The sequence below is a fragment of the Hemitrygon akajei genome, chromosome 4 (assembly GCF_048418815.1).
Source record: "Hemitrygon akajei chromosome 4, sHemAka1.3, whole genome shotgun sequence".
Lineage (NCBI taxonomy): Eukaryota > Metazoa > Chordata > Chondrichthyes > Myliobatiformes > Dasyatidae > Hemitrygon > Hemitrygon akajei.
The window spans coordinates 97,543,645-97,569,863 of NC_133127.1; the positions used below are offsets into that span (position 1 = coordinate 97,543,645).

Genomic DNA, 26,219 nt, shown 5'->3' on the forward strand with positions numbered 1-26,219 from the left:
CACAGTACTCCAAGCAGTCAACACTGTATAAAGGTGACAAACTGAAAATACTTCTGTATCCAAGCTGGAAGGATTTGACACTACCAAACTTCATGGTCAACATTACCCTGACAGCAACTGTCAATGCTCTAAAGTTACTATTTTTGTAGCTGCAGTGTTGATCTCCTTAAAAACTGCTGGATATCTCAAGATTCAGTTTAGAAAGCTGCTCCCTATCCATCCTGAGTGGATTAGATCTCCTGCAGCACTTGGAGGTCTAAGAATCTGCAGTCAAAAGCACACAGAGATCTGCAATCTCAAATATCCGGAAACCAGAGGTGACATCTTGACCCAGACAATGAATATGCTGTTCCTCAGCAAGACTCAGGATAGGAAAACACTCACTGACCACAATGTGCAGATCTGGCCTCTTATTCCCCTTTGCTGCCTCCCTTCCCTACTCTTCCTTTCATTGCTTTTCCTACTAATGTAGATCTGGGAGTAATTCAATCACAAAATTGATCATCTAGCAATACTGCAATGTCATCACAGCTGGGCTATTCCATACAGTTCCAATGAACAATATCGATGAGAATATACCACCCGGGCATTCAGGCCAGAAATCTTATGTTGGACTAGAGCACATCTAGGTGGTTACACAATGAGAATGTACTCCAAGATCCCATCATCTTAGAATCCAAATTCAAAATTATAATACATTTATATGAAGAACATGGTTGACATATTACATTTATAGAATCATTGAACCATAACAATGCAAGTATGCAGTGTGAACACTATAGATTTGGACCATTAATGATTCAGTGCTTCCATTTATTAACTGAGAATGCATGCAATATACAACCTGCAATTTTTAATCTTCACAGACATCCGCAAAACAGGAGAAAACCCCAAAGAATGAGAGACAGAAAAATGTTAGAATCTGATGTTAATAACGTGCAGAAATATGTAAACTCATCAACAATAACCTCCATTAATTCTTACAAAATTGTGTGAGAGGGAAGGTTGAGACAGGTGCTAGATTGTTCAATCTGGGCGAGGAAAGATTGATGGGCAGATGGAACCAGGTGAGGGATAGAAAGACGGTGATAGCACAAAGGCTGGAAGATGACAGGGAGACAACATGGAATCTTGAGAAGAAAATAAGTGATGAGTAGAACCAGATAATGGATGAATGGTGAGCAGATGGGAATAGCATAGGGAAGGTTTGGGAGACCCAGTGGGTTAAGTGTGTGGGTAATAAGCAAATAGAACCATACAGGGAGGGAAAGAAAAATGGGTAAGATAACATAGGGTTAGGGGGCTGGGGAGGTAGAAAGAAAGGGGAGTGTGAGAGGGTCTGAGTGAAAGGAAGAGAAAGGGTGCTGGTTGCCTGAGGTCAGAGAATTCAATTTCCATACCACTGGGTTGTAGACTACACCAGTGGAACATGAGACACTGTATTTCTGGCAGTGAAGGAGGGTAAAGAAGAGGGACGCCTCACGTCTTAATAAGCTGGTAAGGAAGGCGGGCTCTGTCGTGGGCAAAGTACTGGAGAGTTTAACATCGGTAGCTGAGCGAAGGGCGCTGAGTAGGCTACGGTCAATTATGGATAACTCTGAACATCCTCTACATAGCACCATCCAGAGACAGAGAAGCAGTTTCAGTGACAGGTTACTATCGACGCAATGCTCCTCAGACAGGATGAAGAGGTCAATACTCCCCAATGCCATTAGGCTTTACAATTCAACCGTCAGGACTTAAGAACTTTTTAAAAGCTATTATTAATGCTTTTTGAGATGGTGATTTAGATGCATATCATATTTTTTTACTGAGTTAAGTATTGTATGTAATTAGTTTTGCTACAACAGGTGTATGGGACATTGGAAAAAAAGTTGAATTTCCCCATGGGGATGAATAAAGTATCTATCTATCTATCTATCTAAAAACATGCAGGTCATTATGGGAATTTAAATGGCCTGCTCATTGAGGGCAGGAGTATGGCAAGGCAGACATGGGTCTGTGCTTCACATCACCAATGTAGAGGAATCACATTAACCGTACCAAATGAAATAGATAGGAAGTAAATGACTGCCTCACCTGGAAGGACTCTATGTCCCTAAGTGGTGGTGAGGGAGGTGCAAGGACTGGTATTGCATCGCCTGCACTTGCAGGTGAAAGTGCTTGGGATCAGGAGAAATGACTGAACCAGGGAGTCACAGAAAGTGTGATCCTTGCAGAATGCAGAAAGGGCTGGGAAGCAGAAGATGTGACTGGTTGCATGAAAAGTAATGTATCGGATGTGGAGATTGATAGGGTGAAAGCCGAGGAGCAAGGGAATACTACCTTTGTTCTGATTGAAGGAAGGCTGGGTGCAAGAAATGGAGTAGATTTGGACAAGAGCTCCATCAATCACAGTGGAGGGGAACCTAATTTTCTTGAAAAAGGAGGACATTGCAGATGTCCTGGAGTGGAAAGCCTCAGCTCTGTGAGGGTTAATGTTTTAGGTCCAAGACTTCCTTCCACATACATTGCCTGATCTGAACAGTTTCAACATTTTGAGTTTTTATTTCAAACTTTCTGCTGTTTCTTTGATTTTTAACATCCTGTTAAATCTTTTCTGACCCTCTCCTGTGCGATCATGTCATTCTGTGGTAACTGCACACCACAGTATTCCAGTTGTTGCCTAATTAATCTTTTATATAATTGTATCATAATCTCCTTGTTCTTGTATTCTATCCCAGCTAATGTACCATCACTTTAAAGTAAAAAAATTCACATATCTTTAGACCAACAGAGGTTATACATATCTACACCACTGCCAGTTTTTCATGAAAGTAGCATAAAAATTTTCTCCAATTTGATGTTATGTTTTGCAAGTACAGAAACTAATCAAAAGAACAACACAGGAGCTGGGATACTTGCCTGCTTAGTTCTTTTAAGTGAGCAACTCATCTATGATGAGGTGGTGTAAATTCATATAGCCCATAATGAATAATGTAAATATATAACTGCTTAAACAAATATTTACAATATTACTCAGAATTATTGAAATATTAAATACACTGCATTTGATATCTCCAAAAAAATGCTGAGAACATCATTGCATAGAAAGTCTACATAAAACCAGTCTGTCATTCATTGTAATGAAGTCAGACTTAATTTAAATGTGAATTACATAATGGTTTTAGCTCTAGCTGATTATAGTGTTGCCATTAAATGCAGTCCCAATTTAATGTTTAATTACGTAAAGGAGAATTCCCAAGTTTCTGAGTAAAATGAAGAATATATTAGTCAGGAAATTAAGAACAATTGCACTCTGCCCTGCATTCAGGAAGTCAAAGAAAGGTGCACAGACTGATAATATAATCATGACCTTGTCACTTACATTTAAAATGCATGAAATGTTTCAAATGCAACATACCTGACCTGCACACAAACACCTGAAATTGTGTAATAAAACTTTGTATTGTTGGAAGTAGGTTTGTTGCTAATTCCAATATTGCACTTCAAGCAATACTAATCAGTAAATATATTCAAATCTTTGGCTTAAAAATTCCTGTCACATTTGCATAGAGCCACTTCTGCACCTTTTGCCAAAATCTTTACCTTAACTATTGGCTGAATTCATGAATTTTAATGGACCTTGCGAAAAAAAAAGTCTTCTCATTCAAATCACAGAAAGTTACGGTATACGACCCAGAAACAGCAAGAGGTCCAGGAAGAGGTCAAAAACATACCTTTTATATATTTTGGTATATATAGACAAAATGCCTATATTTATTCCCTAATTGTTCTTCTGAAGGTGACAGAGAGTCACCTTTTAAAATGCAGTAGTATTTCTGTTGGAGGTACTCCTACTGTAACTTCAAAGCATTAAACTAATTCCCAGGCATATACAGGAGTCCAAAATGTGAATCAACTTTGTGTTTACTTCAAGCAAGGCATGCACGTATCATGTGGTAACGTTGATTATGTGTGCGATTCACACATTTACACATATAACCCGTAAACAAGACTACTCAAATATTAAATACACAACAGGTAGGAACATTCAAGAATTAGGACAAAAGACAAGGAAGGAACTGTGACAGATTTGCAATTTAGCATTGTGTGTTACTTGGAGGGAAACCTACAGGCATCAATGTTCTCGTAATCCTGCTACCCTCTTCATTCTTAGTGGTGATAAAAGTCGCAAGTTTGAGATGTTGGTGTCGCCTGGGGAACTAATTGCAGTGTAATTCGCTGGTGGCACTCTATGCCTGCCAGTGTTGGGGGTAATGAATGTTCAGATTGGTTTATGGGGTATCCATCCAACTGATGTTCAAATTGCACTCATTCAGGTGCATCTAATCGGGGAAGATAGAATGACTTTAGAATGTGAGGAGGTGAGTCACTTGCCTGCTCTTGCAGACATAATGTTTATATTGTTGGCAGAGATGAACCCAGCATAGAAACAAGTTTTTCAGGCCAGCAGGTCAATGCCAATGAAGATATCCACCTAATCTAGTCTCATTTGCCTGTATTTAGCCTATAGCCCTCTAAACCTTTCCCATCCATGCACCAGTCAGGTACCTTGTCAAATGTTGTTAATGTATCTGCCTCAACCAATTCCTCTGGCAACTCTTTCTATATACTGATAACTTTCTGGGTGAACTAGTTGCTCCTTGGTTTCTTATTACCAAGAAACCCCCTCTCACTTTAAACCAGGGGTTCCCAAACTAGGGTCTACAGACCTCTTGCTTAATGATATTAGCACATGGCATGAAAAAGGCTGGCTGCTTTAAACCTACACCCACTAGCTGTTGGTACCCCAACAACTACCTTGAAGTTTGCTTGCTATTTTGAATGCTTTGCACCTTGGCCCCAGAGGAACGCTGTCTCATTCAGCTGGATCTATGTGTGGTTTGAATGATAATTTAACTTGATTTTTGATCTATGCACCTCAGAATTTTATGCACCCCTATAAAGTCATTCCCCTAAGATCCAATAAAAAGAAAGCTGCAATCTGTTCAACCTCTCTCCATAACCGAGTCCCTCGAATCCTGGAAACATCCTTGTAAATCTCCCCTGTACTCTTTCAGTATCTATCCTACAGAAGTGGCCAAAATTGAACACAATATTCCAAATGTGATCTCACCAAGGTTTTAATCCAACTGCAACACAACTTCTGTACTCAGTGTCCTGACTGAAGACAGCCAGCATGCCAAAAGCCTGTCTGTCTACCTGTGATGCCACTTTTAGGGAACCATGCACTTCTAGATCCTTCTGTTCTGCAACATTCCCCACAGTCCTACAACTCCTACCTTCATTTGTCTTCCTAAGATGCAACACAGCTCACTTACACAAATTGAACTCCATTTGTTATTCTTCGGTCCACTTACTCAGCTAGTCAAGATCCCTCTGTAATCCTGATAACCATTTTCACTGTTAATGATAGAACCTATTTCAATGTTATCTGCAAGCTTAGTAAACATGCTTTGCACAATAGTCTCTCGGATTTGATGTTGGGTAATGGTAATGCCGTTGGATATCAAATGAAGAGATGGCCAGTGTCTGGCACTATTATTTTGAAGCAGCAAGTGAGGTGGCAACACCTTGCAGGGCAGAAGGCATTTGAAAACTGCAAGTCTCATGTGGAGTGAGACTCATTTTAGCCAATAAAACGAAAGGAAGTGCAAACAGAGCAGGCATTGTGGGATGAGCCAGTGATAGAGCAGTCAGGCTTTGGAAAGAACAGGCAGAGGCTAAAGCGACGGGTCTTTTGGAGTCCTGTAGTGATTGTAGAACTTAAGCTTAAGAAATTGGAGCCAAAGATATATAAATGTAAGCTAGATGGTAGTTCAGCCAGTGGAATGCTTCTTCTGCAAGATATGGGATTGCAGAGTACCTAATGGTATCCCTGCTGACTACATCTGCAGTAGTCAGATGTAACTGTTCAGATGAACTGTGTCAGTTCATGCAACTTCAGCTCCAGACTGACTAGGACAAGGAACTGGAACAGGAGATGGATGTACTCAGGACCAAAACCTCAAAGATGAGACTTTTATAGAGGTGGTAACAGCCAGATTACAGGCTTCATATATTAGACGGGGGAATGCCAGGAAAAATAAAGGGGAGTAAGCAGTTAGTACAAATGGAGTGGAGTGTCATATGATGGGTTGCACCAACATATCACAGCTCTTAAATGTGCTACAAAATAATAATCTCTAAGAGCAGGTAGGCCCCACCCCACCCCACCCCGCTTTTCCTTGGCTAATTGCAAAGTTTTGAGATGAACTCTTGGCTTTTTACCTTGCCAAATATATCTTGATAACATCTTGTTCCATTCATTGAATTGATCTTGATTAATCTCTATTGGTAGGGTTTGAAAGAGATATAATAGTCTGGGCAGTATATTTATTTTAATAGATTCAATCCTTGAACTGAAACTTTAAAAAAAAAAGGAATTAGGTTCCATCTTGTTATATCTTCCTTAATTTTTTTATATATATAGGCTGATAATTGCATTCTGATAATCTTGCCAAATCTTTTGGCATAACGATGCCCAACTATTTGAAAGACTCTGTTTGCCATGCCCAGGGAAATCTACTTACAATTTCTCTTGGTGGGCTGTAGTTATATGAAAGTAATTGGGTTTTATCTATATTGATCTTGTACCCTAACAATTGACCATATTATTCAAAGGATTGCATCCAGCGACATTTGCAATTTTCCAGTCTTCCAGAACCATCTCAGAATCTAGTGATTCTTAAAAGATTATTACTAATGCCTCCAGTCTCTTCAGCCACTACTTTTAGAACTCTGGGGTGTACACCATCTGGTCCAGATGACTTGTCTACCTTCAGACCCTTCAGTTTCCCAGGAACCGTCGGTCTAGTTATGGTATCTTCACACACTTCTTAACCCCTAACACCAGGAACTTGCACCATTCATAGTTAGTGCCGTTCATAGTGAAGACTGATGAAAAATACTTATTCAGTTCAACTGCCATTTTGTTGTCCCCCATTACTACCTCCCTGACATCATTTTCCAGCATTTGTTTCTCTTTTACACTGTTTATGATTGAAACTTCTGGTATCCTCTAACTTATTGGCTACCTTACTTTAGTATTCCGTCGTTACCTTCTTAATGACTTTTTTTAGTTGGTTTTTAAAAGCTTCCCAATTCTCTAACTTCCCGCTAATTTTTGCTCTATTATATACCCTCTCTTTGGCTTTTATGTTGGCTTTGACTTCTCTTGTCAGCCATGGTTATTTTCCTATAGAATGCTTCTTCCTCTTTGTGACGTATCTATCCTGTGTCTTCCAAACAGTAGCCGGAACATGGGATATAACAGGAGGTAGAAAAGGCATACATAAAGTGCAATGTTACAATAGTTCTGCAGGAATTTCAATAAGCAGCTAGATTGAGAAAAATCAGGCTGGTACTAGATCCAAAGAGAGGAAACTTGTAGAATTCCTATGAGATGGCTTTTTAGAGCAGATGGGAATGAAAGGATTAATGTACGAGGATCATTTGATGGCTCTGGGCCTGAAATCACTGGAGTTTAGTAGAACAAGAGGGGAACCCATTGAAACGTATTGAATCTTGGCCTTTCAATTTGAGTGGACATGGAGAGAATGTTTCCTATAGTGGGCGAGTCTAGGACCAGAGGGCACAGCCTCGGACTGCACAGACATTCATTTAGAACAGAGAGGAGGGGGAATTTCTTTATCTAGAAGGTAGTGAATCTGTGGAATTCATTGATTACGGACAGCTGTGGAGGCCAAGGCATTGTATACATTGAAAGCAGAGGTTCATAGTTTCTTGATTAGTCAGGGTGTCAGAAGGTATGGAGAGAAGGCAGGAGAATATGGTTGAGAGGGATAATAAATCAGCCATGATGGAATGGGAGAGAAGACTGAATGAGCTTATTAGTGCTAACTGCTTGAAAGTAGAAATGCATTATGATTAGTCAATTGTACACTGACACATCGCTTTGAAGATGCACTGGGGTCCCCCTGCAAGCATTGCCACGCTTCAAAGTCAAAGTAAATTCATTATCAAAGTACTTGGATGTCATCATGTCCTACCCCAAGATTCATTTTCTTGTGGGCATTCACAGTAAATACAAAGAAACACAATAGCATCAATAAAATGCTGCACACAAGGAACAGAACCCTGATCACTAGTGCTGTAAAGTGTTCTGCTAGCCACTGAATTGGCCCAATGAGGACAATAGTGAGAGGAAGAAAGCAGAACATAAAAGACCAAGGACGTCCCAGATGTCCCACTGTGAGGGAATGGACTGAGGAAATGGTTAAGATTTCATCGTATGAACAAATATTGGGAAGAATTAACAGTGAGGGAAAAGTGCAAGACGTGTGAGATCAATTTTGGTTGTATGTTAACTTAAACTTAAATTAGAAGTTTTTTCTGTTGCTCAGTTTTATATGTTTTCCTGTCATGGGATGGCTGTGTAAATATGCTGTTCTGTATCTGCTCTATGATATGCTGTGCTGCTTTGTAAAATAAGAATAAATAATAATAAAAATTTGAATTACAAAAAGAAAGACTAAGGAGAACCTTCTAAACAAATCAGAAGCTTAGTGAAAAATTAACACCAAGATGAAGCAATAATGTATGGTTGATGATACAACAACAAAAAAGAGGTGGATTGGGTGCACATCGCCAAACAGTAATGTTTAGAGATTGACTCACTCCTCTCCCAAGGAGAAAAGCATGCAATTCCCCTCTGGAGCTGTTGGACGCAAGCACCACCAGTCAGCAATGCCTAGAGACATTGAACAATTCTCACCAGAAACAACAGAATGGGCTGGTATCTCCAATCAGGAACAGCTGGACGTGGCGCATAGAACCCAAGAGAAACACCATGAAGCAGGTAGTCAGTGCTCACCTCACCACCAGTCAAAAGCATTTTGGAATGAATTCACACCTGGTCATGGGCATCACAAACTAAAAACAACACCCATTCTCCTCCCCACATAAAAAAAAAAGAGATAGGGTTTTCTTTGTCCTTATTTACCACCCTCATGTGCCTCCATATCCAGCATATTACTCTCCGTAACTTCTAACATCTCCAATGGGGTCCTTCCACTCGGACATCTTATGCTACCCCCACACACACTCCCACCTTTCTATAGGAAAGGAGCTCTTTGCCTTCTTATCTCCCCCCCCCCCCCACTCATGGCACTTGTCCCTGCCCCTACCATCATCCAGAGCTCCAGTCACAGTCATTCTAGGTGAGGCATCACTTCATCTGAGAGTCTGTCAGGTCATCTACTGTGTCTCATGCTCTCACATTGTGGCCTCCACTTCGTCAGTGATGTTGTGGCAGCTTTGAGCACCTTTACTCTGTCTACTGAAAAAGGCAGCATCTCCTGGTGGTTAACCATTTTGATTCAGTTCCCCATTCTGACACGCCTGTCCACAGCCTCCCCTATTACAACTATAAGGCCACCCTCAAGCTGGAGGCACAACATCTCATATTCAGTTTGGGTAGCCTCCTACCTGAGGATATGTACATTGATTTCTCTGATGTCCAGTAATTCCTCACCACTCCCCCATTTCTCTTTCTCCATTTCCCACCCTCTCACCTGCCCATTACCTCTCTTTGGCTCCCCTCCTCCTTCCATTGTCCACTGTCCTCTCCTTCTGCCCTTTACCTCTTGCAACCATTACATCCAAGCTTCTTTCTTCAGACCCCGCTCCCACCTCACCCATCACCTGCCAGCTTGTACACCGTCCCCTCCTCCCACTTTGTTTCTCGCTTCTGCCTCCTTCCTTTCCAGTCGTGACGAAGGCTCTGGACCCTAAGCATTGACCGTTTCTTCCCCTCCATAGATGCTGCCTGACTTGTTGAAATTCCTCCAGCAATGTTTTCTGTGTAGCTCATCTTTCACTGCTGATAGAGACAGACCAAACTCCTCAGTCACCTCATCCCACTGAACTCTTAAACTCCGCCGAACAACTTGCAGTAAAATATTACGTTTTCAATTTAAAGCTGGAATTTAACTTGCTACTTAAAAGGCCAGCCATCTCAATGTGAAACTCTGTGGTAGAGTGTGACCTAGGCAGTCCCCAGTTAAAACAAATACACCTACTGCACGAACTGTATAACTCTGCAGTAACTGGCGATACTCAACGCTCCCACATGAGGTGCAGGGTCAGATAGCTGCCAACAAACTCTGCTTTCGGAAGTGCACAGTTTAAATGTTTAACAAACCATTGCGTGCCAAGTACAACTTTCTGAATGCACCACTATGATAGTTTCAGGCGTTTTGTTAGCAAGGAAGCGAACAAACTCGGTTGACCGGAGCTCACTTACCAGCTTTGCATGGGTCTTTATAATCAATAACCTCCGCCTTTTCTTCATCATAGTAATCATAAGTGTAATCGTAATCGAATCCACAAATCCAGTGCAGTTTCACAGATAGAGACAATCCGGTGAGTAGCAGTGCAATTATATTCATGTTTATTTTTCCAAATAAAACAGGGTCTATTAATCAGCGGTTCTGAATTTGCGGGAAAAGCTACTCCATGGAGTCTCGGTATAGAATATATGCCTTGGAGATGGTGAAAACGGACAAGCCCAATTCAAAGTCGCTGTTGTCCGGAGCTCCGACGGGTGACTAATTAAGGCCAGTTCTGCAAATTGCTTGGGTGTAAAATGAGTTTCACCCTGCCCTCTGTCGTGCTAATCCAATCGATTTTTAACCTTCAGGATGGACGAGGCCGTTGTTGTAAGATAGCGTCCAATGTTCTTAACATCCAGTCTGAAAAAGCACAAAGTATAATTTAAACAAAGATCTAGACAGCTTCTGAACAATGATGACATCCACCACAGAGGCAGAGTGCCAGTAATAGCACTTTTCTGCTCATTTACGAAAATCCTATAGGCATTTAATCGTCGTCAGCAGCCACAAGCATCCTGCTTACTTATTCATATAATCAGGGTCATCCGGAGAACAGTACGATTGCTTTTCTTGATAAAGTGAACTTACCAGTAACGGCAGCCACGTCGCGAGAAATAAATAAAATCTAAGGTCACGGAGTGGCTAAAGGACGCCTCTCTGTCTCTAGCAAAGGAGCGCAAGAGGAGACTGGCTTTTACCGATGAAACTGAATCCCAGAGAGAGAGGGAGGGAAATCCACAGCTGCTGCTGTAGCAGCTGATTGTACTTTCTTCAGAGGTGATAGTTCAGGAGAGAGAGAGAAAAAAATCATCTCTTCCCCTTCAATCCCGAGGAAACACTAAAACAAACAACTATCTCCTAACGGCACAAAATAAGCGCAAGTACTTTTACCCGCGCTGTTCATTAATCTCCAGATGATTTTAGCAGCAAACACCTGTCATGTTTTCCTCATTCCTTCACTCTTTCTTTCGGCGAGCGCAAGCAGAGCCCACTCACCCTTTGATGTAGATTCATGCGTGAGCCTGGGCAAACACACATCCATCGAGTAAAAGCCCGCAGTATTGTGGCCGTTCCCTCACGTGTCTGAACTGACCATCAGAGAAGCCAAACTTGATGTCAACCAGCAGCAGGAAACTCTCCGAGTCCAGGCGTACTGATGCCAATTTACTGAGTTTAACACTCGCTGGTGACTCAGCACAGCGGAGTGTTCTAAAGCTGCACCTTTCTGATTTATATGCTACTTTCTGCCGTAACCATTGCGTGACCGGAGTAATACAGTATCTTTTCCGAAAGGCACGAATCATTTCAAAAATAACGGGACTTCTCAAACACCTGTAAACCTAGCATACACACCAAGATTCTAGCTATTGATAACAATCGTCGATTCTTGTTTAATAAAAAAAACTGCCGAAACTTTTGAATGGGTGAAATTTCAGTATGCGCTTGACATCTGAAAAGGTATATTTATACAGCAATTCTCACAATATCTCCACACAGACACAATGCAGCTGGAAACACATGCATGAAAACTGTGCCCCAAATCCAGCAATTAATCCAGAATATCTCAAGACTGAGTTTCAGATCTGCCCGTGGTCTTACATCATTACTGCAGCATTCTTTTCCACCCTTAAACATTTCTACCATCTCTGTACCCTTTCATTTTGATACTTCACATTCTGAACTTTATCTGCTCCACCTTTAGGACTGTTGGTCCGATCCCATCGTTTGGAATATTCTCTCAAAATTGCTCCTGTTCTTTTCCGGTATGACTATGGACAAGCTTCTGGTTACTTATCCCCACAGAGGTCACATTACAAACATCCCTTTCCCATGAAGTCTGCACCCTTATGTGATCCCTCAGGGTCAAGGATGACTTGCTTCCATTCTATAAATTCTGGGGCTCTTAATGAGGTCAATATGGGCCTGCAGGATCTGCCACATGTGGTGCTGGAGGTACTTGAGGGGGTAGTTTGGCAGGTGATGAGCTCCTTCTGTTATTCACACTGGACCTCTATTTGCTCTCAGCAGATGGATTCATAGTTCTCAATATCTCCTTGCATGTTTCTTCTCCACGATGAGCAGTCTTGGGCCAAGGATTCCTTGGAGCCTCAATGGGATGCAACACTTTTTCAAGGAAGCTTTGGGAACAACCTTGAATCTTTTCTTCTGTTTGCAATGGGGTTCTCAAGGTGTAGTTTCTGCTGTTGCATACAGAAACAATGTGGCCTGTCCTTCAGAACTCAGCTTCACACTAGGGATATTGGCCTTGGAGAAGGCACATATTGCTTCATTTAACCTGGATTGGAAGATATTGTAGAAACAGCAAAGATGGAATCTCTCAAATGCTTTGAGGTGCCTGCTTTGTCCGTAATTTAGAAACATACTGAAGGACAGGGAGAACTGCTCACTGGCAGGAGATGAATTTTGTATGCCATTTGAGGCACCTACCTTCAAGCATTCTTCAGGTGGCCAAAGTGTGCTAACTCACTGAAGCAAACGGCAAATTTTCTCCTCAATGTTGAGTTGGCTTTGAAGAAATAAGAAGGGGTACACATTTTCAGTGGTTCATTATGGCAGGCTGATTGAGGAAGTCTGTGCAAGGCCCAGTCACTAACATACTTCAGTGAATTGAAACTCAAAATCCAAACATAGATAAACAAGCAATTTCTGTGCACTGCAGCTAAAGGGGTGAATTTCGAGTCACCTTGGTTCAGAAGTAGAAATGACAAACCTTGACCTGTTTTCTATATGTCCAGCACAAGTTTGTTAGAGGTAAGATTTAGCATGCAGTGAGAAAACAGGAAGAAGCATTGGAGCAATGATGATGCAATCTTGTTAGACACTCGGATGTAATAAGATCGAGTGTGCTGTGGATCTAATGGTTAAAGTACAACTTGGGGGCCATTGTGTAGTAGATTTTAGATGGAGATGAATTTCTGAGGGGAGCTATATTTGAGAAGGATCTCCCACAGTCTCTGTTGATCAATCAAAGATGACCATGTATGATGTTTGATGGTGTTTCCTGTACATCTTTTGGAGCTGTCTCTCGGCAAATATTCATGCTCCATCAAACCTGCAGATAAGGGGGGTGTGCTGTAATAGCGAGGTAGACTGAGGCAACTGTCAGACACCTCCTCTTACTTAACCTCAAACAGGACTCCACTAAGGAACACCAGGCCATTGTCTCCCACACCATCACTGACATTATTAACTCTGGGAAACTTCCATCCACTGCCATCACCTCATAGTTCCCTCACCACACACCTCCCATTTCTACCTCCTACCCAAGATCCACAAACCTGCCAGTTCAGGTAGACCCATTGTTTCTGCTTGTTCCTTCCCCACTGAATTTGTATCTCCATAGCTCAACTTTGTTTAATCCCACCGGTTCAGTCCCTTCCTACCTTCGTCCGTGACATTTCATATGCTCTTAACCTTTTCAAGGATTTCAAGTTCCCTGGCCCCTATCATCTTAGTTTCACTATGGATATCCAGTCCCTATACACCTCCATTCCCCCACCAGAAAGGCCTCAAAGTTCTCCATTTCTTTCCAGAGACCAAACCCAACCAGTTCCCTTCAGCCACCACTCTCCTCCATCTAGCAGAACTTGTCCCACTCTTAAAAATTTCTCCTTCGGCTCCTGCCACTTCCTTCAAACAGAAGATGCAGCCATGGGTCCTGCAATGCCTGCCTGTTTGTTGGCTATGTAGAACAGTCTATGTTCCAAGCCTACACTGGTATTACTATTTCTATGCTACATCGATGACTGCATTGGTGTTGCTTCCTGCACCCAAGTAGAGCTCGTCAACCATCAACTTTGTCTCCAACTTCCACCATGCCCTCAAATTTACCTGGTCCATTTCTGCCACCTCCCCCCACCCCAATCTTTCTGTCTGCCTCTGGAGGGAAGTTATCTACTGTTGTCTATTATAAACCCACTGATTCTCTCAGCTACCTGGACAATACCTCTTCCCACCCTGTTACTTGCAAAAACGGCATCCTCTTCTCTCAGTTCTTCTGTCTCCGCCACATCTGCTCTCAGGATGAGGCATTTCATTTGAGAGCAAAGGAGATTTCCTCCTTCAAAGAAAGGGTCTTCCCTTCCTCCACCATCAACCACATCTCTTCCATCTCACCCCATCCTCCTGCTACCCCACCAGGGATAGTGTTCTTCTTGTCCTCACCGACCACCCCAGCAGCCTCCATGTCCAACACAATTCTCCATAACTTCTGCCATCTCCAGGGGAATACCACCACCAAGCACATCTTTCCCTCCCCTTCCCCACTTTCTGCTTTCCGCAGGGATCACTCCCTACATGACTCCCTTGTCTACTTGTCCCTCACCACTGATATCCCTCCTAGTACTTATCCTTGTAAGCAGAAAAAGTGCTACACCTGCCCCTACACCTCCTCCCTGACTACCATTCAGGGCCCCAAACAGTCCTTCCAGGGGAGGGGACACTTCACCTGTGCGTCCATTGGGGTCAACTGTTGTATCCGCTGCTCCCGGTGTGGCCTCCTGTATATCGATGAGATCTACAGATTGGGAGACTGTTTCACTGAGCATCTACCCTACCTACATCCACCAGAACTATTGGGATCTCTCCCAGTGGCTACCCATTTTAATTCTACTTCCCAGTTCGACGTGTCAGTCCACGGCCTTCTGTACAACTGCAATGAGGCCACACTCAGGTCGGATGAGCAACACTCTGTATTCCAGCTGGGTAGCCTCCAACCTGATGGCACGAACATCGATTTCTCGAACTTCCGGTAATGCCTCATCCCCTTTCACCATTCCCTTTTCCCTCGCTCCCTCATCTCCTAACCTGCCCATCACCTCCTCCTATCTCCCATGGCCTTCTGTCCGCTCCTTTTAGATTCCCCCTTCTACAGCCCTGTATCTCTTTCACCAATAAACTTCCCAGCTCTTCACTTCACTCCCAGTGGTTCCTTGTCAGCTCCCCCCAGCTTCTAACCCTGACTCCTCATCTCTATTTCTCCAGCCCTGCTGAAGGATCTCAGCCCAAAACTCTTCCCCATAGATGCTGCCTGACCTGCTGAATACCTCCAGTAATTTTTGTGTGTTCCCTTGACTACCATGTTAAATATGTTAGCCAGAACAAAGACCTCAGTGAGTTCATCACTTAATCAACTCCAGAGCCACAAAAAGCTGTGGAGACCAAGTCATTGGGTATATCTAAAAGCGGAGGTTAATAGGTTCTTGATCAGTTAGTGTCTCAAAGGTTACGGCAGAAGGCTGGAAAACAGGGTTTTACAGGGAAAATAAATCAGCCATGATCAAAAGGCAGATCAACTTGAGAGGCCAAATAGTCTAAGTTGGTTCCTACGTCCTATAGTCCTATTCAAGGACTTGGACATCTAGTTTCACCAACCTACTTCCACTATATAACAGATATTATTCATTTGAACTCATATTGGATCCACGCAAAGAACAATACAAATTCAACAAAATAATATCTTTGCAGAAGTGCAAATTACTCCAGATAATATCTAACCAGGTTTTTTATATCACTTCTGCCTTGTTATATTCCTTTAGCCCCTTTGTGCAGAAGTTTGATATTCCAGTGGGTTTCTTATTTTTTCCATTCCTGTATCGATTAACATACCAATTATCCACACAAGTTATTAACTATCTTTCTTCAAACAAATTCTCAGAAGTTCACCAAGAGGGAGTGCTCCAATCTGTCCCGTTCTGATGTTGGGTCGTTGGCCTGAATCAATAACTGTTTCTCTTTCCAAAGAAGCCGCCTTACCTGCTAAGTATTACAACATATCTATTTTTATTTCAAATTCCCACTATCTTCAGTTTTATTTTGCTTTCCAATCTATTGTTAGATGTGAAGTAATGATTACATGCTTTCCCGCATCTGCCTTAATTACTTATCAATGTTCTTTCGCAACAGTCTGCTTCCATTTACTTATTGTGTCGCTTAAGCTTACCTTTGTCAACAAACAGATAACTGGCTTTTCTTTTATCCATCCATGTAATTAAATGCTTATTGAAAGTCTAAAAGCTGAGATCTCAAAACAAATCCCGAGGAACACTGTCAGCACATTCTGCCAACTTAACTGTATTGTCTACTCAATAAAAGTGAATTTTACGTTTTCACAATTTTGTCTCGTCTCCTAAGTAATTCTCTGCTTCAGTTCATGTGTTTTTCCAGTGATTTTGATGTCAAGTGGTTGTAGTCTTGCATATCTCAAGAGGAACTTCAGAATCATTTTACTGTTACAGTGGAGATTTCAGAAAACTTTACTGCAGCACCCTAATTGGATGGTCTTTCATTGATTCTGTTATAGTTACTATCTTATAGATTTGCTAAGTATGCCCACCAGAAAAGGAATTCTTGTAGATGATGATATACATATACTATGATATAAAATTTACTTTGGACTTTGATTCACTGTGTGTTTTCTTTAACATAATCAAAATTGGCCCAATAGATAAAGTAAACATTTGGAACTACTATTAACATTGTTGACTTTTTAAAGCAATGGCAGTTTGAACTACCATATTCATAAATTTCAAACTAAATTGATAAACCATAATTGTAGATCTTGTCTATACAGGTTAAAAGTCTGTCTTGAGTCAGTTTGTATACAATTACTTAACTCTCATGTTGTCTTTCTTCAATTAAATCTATTGGGATAACCAAATGTCCCTTCCTGGTTCATATGCTTATCCATAAATTATTCTTCTTAGCCCTTCACCACTACTGAAACAGCTCACCAGAGCTCTCTGTCCTAGGCCAGACATTCAAAGTATCAGCAGGCGTAGCCCATCTTCAAAAGTCTTTACTCTCCTAAAGAGGAGTTCTCTGGATATTCTGTAGCACTGGTTTTACCAAGAGGAGGTTGCCGGCTTGTGTTCAACCCTCATCTTTTCACAGCCAGGCTTGGGACCACCCAGAGTTATGCCTTAAAAGCATCCATATAATTTGCTTCAACTTCAACCACTCCCTACAATACCAAGTTCCATTTTCTCATCACTATTTGGGTAAAGTTTGTTCTGAATTGACTGTTGGATATCTGGGTGATGATCTTTTAATGATGACTCGTGCATATGTTCTTCCTCATATATGGAACCATTCTCTCCTAATGTTTCATAACAAAACTGTTCCAAATTCTAAAGACCTCCACTAGATGTAATTGTAGAATTACCTGGTTTTACTATGGTAAGATTTGACAGAGATGTCAAAAAGTGTGGGAAGAAGAAAGGAGGGGGACTCGCTGTCTACATTAACGTAAGATGGTGTAACTATGTAATTAGTTTTGCTACAACAAGTGTATGGGACATTGGAAAAAATGTTGAATTTCTATCTATCTATCTAGATCATACCTCATCCTCTTCAATGTCTACAAGCTTGTCCTGTTATACAATTCTCTGCATTGCTGGTATCATCCTTAAAATCTCTGCACCCTTTCCAGTACATCACTTTCCTTCTTATGGTATGGTAACTAAAACTAAACATAGGAATAGGAATAGGAATTACTCTTATGTATATAAGAATTATATAAAAAATTACAGCAATGACCAAACCTCAACATTAGAATCCTAGTGTGGTCAATAGAGGTTTAACTTTGCCTCCCTGCTTCTCAATCCGATTCTCACAGAACACTCATGCATGGTTTGCCTTTCTAACACACCTTGCAAACTAAAGGTGCACATTTTGATGATTGCCAAGTTAAAACCAAAATTACAGTTTGGCAGAGATTTCAGATTCTACAGTATTTTACATTACCATAATAATTTAGCTTAAGCATTCAATGTTAAATATGGACCAGCTCTCCCAACCACCCCCACCCCCCATCTTCCTTCCAGCAACATTCTCTCACACGTTACACTGACTTCCCCTGCTTCACAAGACCAGACTGAAACTGAGGGAGAAAGAAAATGGCAGTGTAAAGGAAGGACCTCATGAAGGGATTTGTGTGCGCTGGCCCAGGTCAACCAGCAGCAGAAAGAGTGGTGACCGCACAAAGAAGTTTCAGAGAGTCAGCCCACCTCATTCATGAGGAGCAGTCAACAGGACATGACACTTGTTCTCAGGGATGAAAAAGAGCAAGGTATTGGAGCTGCATCTCCTCAGCCCTGATTTGAGAGGAAATGAAACTACCCTACTGCTGTTGAGGCCATGTTGCCATCTGCTGCTCCATACACTTCTTCATCCTTGTTGACAGCTGAGGAACTGTAAGACTATGTCATTTCAGGTATAAAATGTGTTTTTTTTTTAAGTACAGTAAGTCATTGTGTCATTTAAGATGAATATACCAGTAGACCTTGGCAAAATGCTGCATTAGTATGAAATCAATATTACCTTTCTGCAACTTTGTAGATAATTGTTCACACTCATTCACAATTTTAAGTTCAGCTTGCAATTTGCAAAGGACCCTGCTGATTGGTGTATTTATGTTCTGAGATCCCGGTCTTCCTCTACCCAAACTACACTTCCATCTCCATTTAAGAAATGATCTTCACATTCCTTTCCCAGAATCAATCATGCACATTCATCTCTGTGGAAAGCTATTGCCCAACTACAGTACATTCTGGTTGGTTGGGACACATCGGGATCACTGCATTTTGGCCCAATTAAGCAGCTGCCCAAGATAGTCAAAATTTCATGAAAATATTTAAAATAGTATAAAAGAAAGACTATCATTTAATTGAGTAACAAATTATGTATTAAAATAGAATACAGAAAAAACAGAACACTTTAAATACTACTTTAGTACCATAAAATTGTGTATTAGCTCCAAATAGTTATTGGCAGATCCAGTGTACGCTGCCGTGTTCTTTTGATTGATTGTAAATGAACAAAATCCACACAGACACCTGGTGGGGATAAGGATTGCCTTCATACAATTTTTGATGATTACATCTTCATTTTCATTGTAACATTCAAGATGATTGTTGATACCTTCTTGGTAGCTCCTAACTTGCATCGAGTAGTGGAACCATTTCATTTTCACTCCCGGCCATTTCTGGTCTCTATAAAACTGAATGCTTGAAACTGCAGTGATTAAAACAGTGCAGAATCGTCTTACTGCTTATTTCTTGCCAACTATCAGTGACACCAATCACTGCTTTTTGAACACAAACACACACAACTGAGTGCAAGGCCCAATGACCACGCAAATGCACATATATGGTGCTAGTTCCAAGCTATTCAGCAAGACTCCAATTAAGTGAAAATGTCACACATTTTTAAGTAGATTTTGAGAACACTGGATTGGGTGGAATTTGTGTGTTGCATCCAAAATACTTTCTTTGTGCAATATATAGAGGAATGTACACAGGAAGGAGAGAAATTAGACTCATCTTAGGGAACAAGGCAGGACAAAAAACTGAAGTGGCAGTTGGGAACACCATGGGTCAGTGGCCAGAACTCGATTGGTTTTAAAATAATTCTGACAAAATATAAAAGCAGGTCCTACTTGAGGGCATTAGGCAGGATCTAGTTGGGGTTCATTGGATGACTCTATTTAAAGGCTAAGTAACCATTGGCAAGTGGGAGGCATTTAAAACGGTGCAGGGCAGGGCAGCATGTTGCTGTTAGGGTGAACAACAGACAGACCAAGATCAGGGAGCCCTGGCTGATGAGGGATATCAAGGGGCTGGTCAGGAAAAAGAAGGAAGTGCAGAGGCAGTTGGGTACAAAAGAACCGCTTGACAAATATAAAAAATTAAAAGCAGGCTAACATGGAAACCCAGAGGGAAAAAGAGGATATGAGATGGATTTGGCAGGCAGGGTTAAAAATATTCCCAAGAAGTTCTCCAGTTATGTTATCAGTAAAAAGGATGGCTAGGGAGTAACTAGGTACTCTTAAAAATCATTAGGGCTACCTCGATGTGGAAGATGGCCGAGATTTTTTATGTCTATGATGTTTATGATGGAGAATATAATGGCTGCCAAAGAATTAGCAGTTGGTAGTGAGTCCTTGGAACAAATGCATTTTACAAGGAGGAAGGTATTTATAGTCTAGAAATGCATTAAAGTGGACAAATCCCCAGGCCACATCCAAGTGCACCTTTGGTCCAGAGAAGAAATCACAAATGGTTCTGTAGTGATATTTGCTTCATGATTAGCCACCGGTGAAGTTCCAGAATACTGGAGGGTGGCTATGTTGTTCCATTTCAGGAAAGGTTGCACGCACAGGCCAGGGAACTACAGACCAGTGATCCCAAGTTCAGTTTAGGGAAGTTACTGCAGAGAACTGTGTGGGACAAAATCTACCATCACTCAGTTATTCAAGGCCTGAACATGAATCATCAGCGTAGTTTTGTGTATGACAGTCCATGTCTGATGAATCTTTTGGAGTTTTTGAAGTGGTAACTAAGGGGATAGGTGGAAGTTGTCTATAAACACAAAAGGTTCTGAAGATGTTGGAAATCCACAGTAACACATATAAAATGGAGGAACTCAGCAGGTCAGGCAGCATTTATGGAGAGGAATGACTCTTCATTGGGACTGAAAAGGAAGTAAAAATAAAAAAAATTATCAAAGGGCATACACATCACCACATACAACTATGAGATTCTTTTTCTGCATGCCAAACTTAGCAAGGGGGAAGCTGAAAGAAGCTAGAATAAGGCGGCGGGGATTACAACCTGGAAGATGATAGGTGAAACCAGGTTAGGAGGAAGGTAGGTGAGTGGGGCAAGGCTGAATAAAGTAAGAAGCTGGGAGATAATAGGTGAAAAAGATAAAAGGCTGAAGAAGAAGAAGGAATCTTATCGGAGATGAGAGTGGACTATGGGAGAAAGGGATGGAGGAGGAGCACCAGAAGGTGGTCGTGGGCAGGTGAGAAGAGAAGGGGTGAGATGGAAACAAGAATGGGGAATGAAGAATGGGAGGGGATAGTATTACCAAAAGTTAGAGAAATTGATATTCATGCAATCAGGTTGAAAGCTACTCAGACAGAAGACCAGGTGTTGATTCTCCAACCCAAGTTTGGCCTCATCATGGCAGTAGAGGAGCCCATGGACAGACATGTCAGAAAATTGACTTGAAAAGGCTCATGGGCTACTAAGTGTTAAGGGGTACTAATTTTAAGGGGCTACAGACCAAGGAATAAAAGATGGTGTTTCTGAAAAATCTAACACTTTTATAAGATAAAGAAATTCCTTAGATTGTGGTGAATTAATTAATAAGCTACACAATTAAAACAGTTACATCACATGGATAATGTGTTAATACTCAGCCAATAAGAAATGAAAAAGGTGGTAAACTTAGTTTAGCTGCCATAGCACTTTCTGCCAGTGGGTGTGAAAAATACATGAGTTTGTTAAAAAGTACAAATCTTATATAAAAAAAATGTTATTTAAAAAATGTTTCCAACATAGTTAAGGAGAAAAGGAGCTCTGTCCCTGTTAAGGTGATGGGAGGACAGGTTGAGAGTAGTGTCCCAGGAAATTGAGGAGATGCAACTGAGGGCAAACCCCCTGTTTAGGAGAAGATAGTCTAGAATGGAAAACCTCTTCTTAAGAACAGATGGATCAGAGACAGAGGAACTGAAAAAAAAAGGAATGGCATTTTTACAAGTGATAGGATGAAAGGGGTATAGTCAAGATAGCTATGAGAGTCAGTAGGTTTGTAAAAGATCTCAGTAGACAGGCTACCAGATACTGGACACCCAGAGATGGAAACAGGGAGGCTGAGAAAGGGGAGAGAGGTATCAGAGATAGACAAACTTAATTTAAGGGCAGGGAGGAAGGTGGGGGCAAAGTTGATGAAACTTCTGAGCTCAGCATGGGTACATGAAGCAGCACCAATGCAGCCATCAATGTAGTGCAGACAACTATGTGCACTTTATCTATATGCACTTTAACAGGGCAATCAATAAGGTCCCACTTGGCAGGCTGATCTGGAAAAATAAGTCACATGAGATTCATAGGGAGCTAGCAAGATGAATTCCAAATTGACTTGACGATAGGAAACAAAGGGTGATATCTGAAGATTCTCCAACTGGAGACATGTGACATGAGGTCCTTTGTTATTCATTCATTATGTAAATGATTTAGACATGAATGTACATGGCACAATTAGGAAATCTGTCGATAATACTAAATGTGGGGATCTTGGTGATAGTAAAACAGCTTACAGTGGTTTGCAAATATCTTGATCAGGTAAGGAAATGGGCTGAGGAACAGCAAATTGAGGTGATGCAATTTGGACAGTCAAACTAGTACAGGACATATACATTGACTGGCAGGGCACTGCCAGGTTTTGTGAAACAAAGGGACCGTAGGGGTACAAGTACACAATTCACTGTAAGCAGCTGCACATGAAGACAGGGTGGTAAAGAAGGCACTTGGAATGCTGGCCAATGTCAGTTACGGCATTGAGTTTAGGAGTAGGAACATTATGGTGCAGTTATTATAACTTTGCCACTATGAGTAGCTATTCATATGTTTTACCTTCCATGTGGAAGTCAGCTAGCAATCAATTCTGCAGCTCATCCCAAATTCCGCAATCTTTGAATTCATTGGTTTAGGATAGATAAAGTAATTTCCCCAGAGTCAAAAACTAGAGGGAATGGGTTTAAGCTGAGGACAGTAAAGTTTAAAGATTTGCTAGGCAAGTTGGTTTACACAGAGGCTACTGGTGCCAGGAACCCACTGCTGGGGTGCTGGAAGCAAATATGATAGACACATTTATACAGACGCATGAAGAGGCAGGGGATAGAGATATGTAGACCATCTGCAGTTAGATGGGATTAATAATTGGCATCATGGTCACCACAGATATGATGGGTCAAAGGACTGGTTTCTGTGCTGTACTGTGTTCTGTGTTCTCATATTGTTGAGAATAGGGACAGCATACTAGCATAGTGGTTAGCACAACACTTTACTATACCAGCCACCGGGGTTCAATTCCCAACACTGTTTGCACATTACCACTGTGATGGCGTGGGTTTCCTCCCACGGTCCAAAGACGTACAGGTTAGAAGGTTAAATTGTCCTGTGATTAGGCTGGGGGTAAATCAGTGGGTTGCTGTGCACTGTGGCGCTAATGGCTGGAAGGATCTACTCCACACTTCATCTCAATAAATAAATAAACTCAAAAACTTTTGAACTTCAAGATAATTTTAGGGTGTCATCACCTTTATATGTGACTTCAAAAAATTCAACAAACAAGTTTTCCCTTTGGAAATCTATTATTATACATTTCATTTCTTTTTTTCTCTCCTTTTGTAGAAATTGCACGATCTTTCCAACCATAAATATTGTGTTTATGACCCGAGTACTGGTACTTCAGCTCTCTGTCCATCCGGCGCTATTTTACCTCTTTCTAATAAAAAGTGGAATCATCCCTCTGAAATCTCTTCTCTAGATTATTGCAAGTTGCTTGGATACAGACTAGACAGAAGATCAAGGCGGACCTTACAATTAGTTTGTGAGGAGGAGGAGGAGGAGGAGGAATTTAATGGTTCCAATTGGAAATGCATTGACTGCGATGTCAGGCGTGAAGAAGATCGGATTGAGTAATGATGCCCCAATGGGAAACACTGCAGCTCTCGCGCGTTCATATATTGTTTATTACTACCTACAAGTAGTCAGGAAGAAGTGTTCGAAACAAAAAAAACAACAAAATTCGCATCTACAGCGCGGAATTCACCAGAATGGAAATAGGGAAATACGACAAGTCTAAAACAGAAAAGAGCTTCAGTTCCAGAGTTCCTTATGCTCGGCCTCGATCAATATATAAACGATAATGCCGGCAGGACGATTAAAATTGTGATCGTGCTGATTTTATGCCCATGGTGATTTCGGAACGTGGGCAGCGGACGATGTGACGTGAGCTCACTCGCTAACGTCACCCTGGAGCAAGGCTTGATGTGGAGATTATTGTACGTAAATAAAGAGCTCTACTCGCTGATTTACAAATGAAAGACTTAAAAGAATGATTACACTTGGATTTAATAATGTCATTGATCGAGAACAGAATAGTGTCGGAAACGGTGAGGCAGACGATAAGAAAAGTTTCAACTTGTACAATGCGAGTGAAAGGATGCGGGAGTTGCCACTATAATAGTTCAAACAAAATCTCCGCTTGTTTCCCTCGGGAGAAAAGGTAAAAATGTGCCTTGGCTTGAGCCTTTCACAGCGTTTCAAAACACAGCGTTCAGGGCAGCTCCGGCCCGAGTGAATGGGCAACGTACATCAAGCGATGCTCACTGTAACCCTTGTTAGCTAACAAGTGACGATGATTTTCAAGGCTAGGAAATATAAACGCTGCGGTAATAACAAAATCCCTGTTAGCTCCGTTGCAGCTGGCCTGTGAGCTAAGTTCATCTGTGTCTAATTGCTTCTCCTGGGGGCAGGGCAAGCGCAATAAGCGGTTCAAATGGCACACGAGAACTGCAGCAAATAATGATTAAATCCCCCACCGTCTATGTTACGTACTTCATCGACTCAAGCCTCGACTGGCAAATTATACGCCGACATAAAACAACAGGCGTCGTTTTATGCGCGAAAAACTTTGGTAATCGGACTCGAAAAACAATGAAAGAAACTGGAATTTAACTATCGTCCCCGCTTTATGTTATTAACGTGGTCGCTGTGCGTTGTTATACCCAGTGTTAATGAATCGCCCTCTGGTTAAAGTTTCCACTGCCTGCTTATCTGGAGTATGGTGCTGCTGGAATATGCAGTTCCTGCAACTTTGTTGGACCATGAAGCCCGCTGCTGACAAATTATAACAGAATATTGCAGGTGATTTGGCTTTAAAAAGCTAATATAGATGATCTCTTTTCTAAAGTGATACGTGATAATCGCTCTGAGTTTAGCCTGAAGGAGTCTTGAAGTCGTCCTTTCAGTATTTACCTCTCCGGCATTCTCTGACCATTCAGTGCAACCATAAAAAAAAGCCCGCACTGAGTAACATGACGAAAACCACAAGGACCAGCTTAAAATATCACCGGGACTCTTAAACCGCAGGTAGCAACAAACCGAAAGGTCAGCTCCCAGACTCGCAAGCAAGAGAAAAAAATAATTCCCATTTTAATCTGTTTATACGTTAGCTCAACTCGGGTCAAACGATCGCTTCGGCTTTCTACCGAGATGACACAGTGTTTCGAATCGCAGTGGAAAGCGACTGGCCTCTAAAATAAACATCTAAGCTTTTAATGTCAAACGCATAAAGAAGCGAAGTGCCCCCCACATACCTTCCAGACAGGGAATCGGGCAGCGGGTTCAGGAGCCGAGCAGAGCTGTTGTTAAGAGTTTCTAATCTCACTCTCGCTCTGCCTATTTATCCCGAGAGCTGCTCGCAGGCAGGTAGGTCAGCACCGTGCTGGTGGCGTTCCCCAACATCCGTGTAGAAACGTGCCCATTTCCCTTTGAGGTTAGACCGTTCTCAAACAGATTACTCTGCTATCAAGGTACGTACTGACGTCACTCCATCATCCTCAAATTATCCTGCAACCTGACGATTAAATAGTCTGCTCTGTATCGTCCGCACTTGGGCTGTAACTTTCTAGCACACTTCACATTGACTGTTCTGCATTGCCCCGGCATTCGCGACTGGCATTGATTTTCTTACACTTGTAATTTTATCAAGGCACTGCGGTTGCTAATCCCAGAGTGTTTCCAAGGATCAGTGCCTAGTTGCGTGTCCTTCCTGTTGTTGCCAGATTGATTTTCTGACATTCGACGACCCCTAGTGAGCGCAAAAGGTTGACAGCCATCTCCCTGAAGACAGACCCCACTGTCAGGAATTTCACAGAAGACCTCAGTTCTGCTATAAATCCCGCTTCGGCTCGCACACTTGTTCTGATTAAGTAGATGGGCACGCAGT

The 26,219-nt window shown here is 41.7% G+C and overlaps 1 protein-coding gene across 2 annotated transcripts in view; it reads right to left on the reverse strand.

The window, feature by feature from the left end:
• tll1 (tolloid-like 1) overlaps positions 1-25,991 on the reverse strand; it is a 396,079-nt gene extending 370,088 nt beyond the window's left edge. The window contains exons 1-2 of one of the 2 annotated variants that reach the window (XM_073043080.1): positions 25,588-25,991; positions 10,310-10,757 (exon numbers count right to left, since the gene is read on the reverse strand). In XM_073043080.1, coding sequence (XP_072899181.1) covers positions 10,310-10,454 — 145 coding nt within the window. In that variant the 5' untranslated portion in view covers positions 10,455-10,757; positions 25,588-25,991. Of the gene's footprint in view, positions 1-10,309; positions 10,758-11,393; positions 11,468-25,587 lie in introns of those variants that run through there. The other variant, XM_073043082.1, reaches the window with a different exon arrangement.
• Between the last annotated feature and the right edge of the window lie 228 nt (positions 25,992-26,219).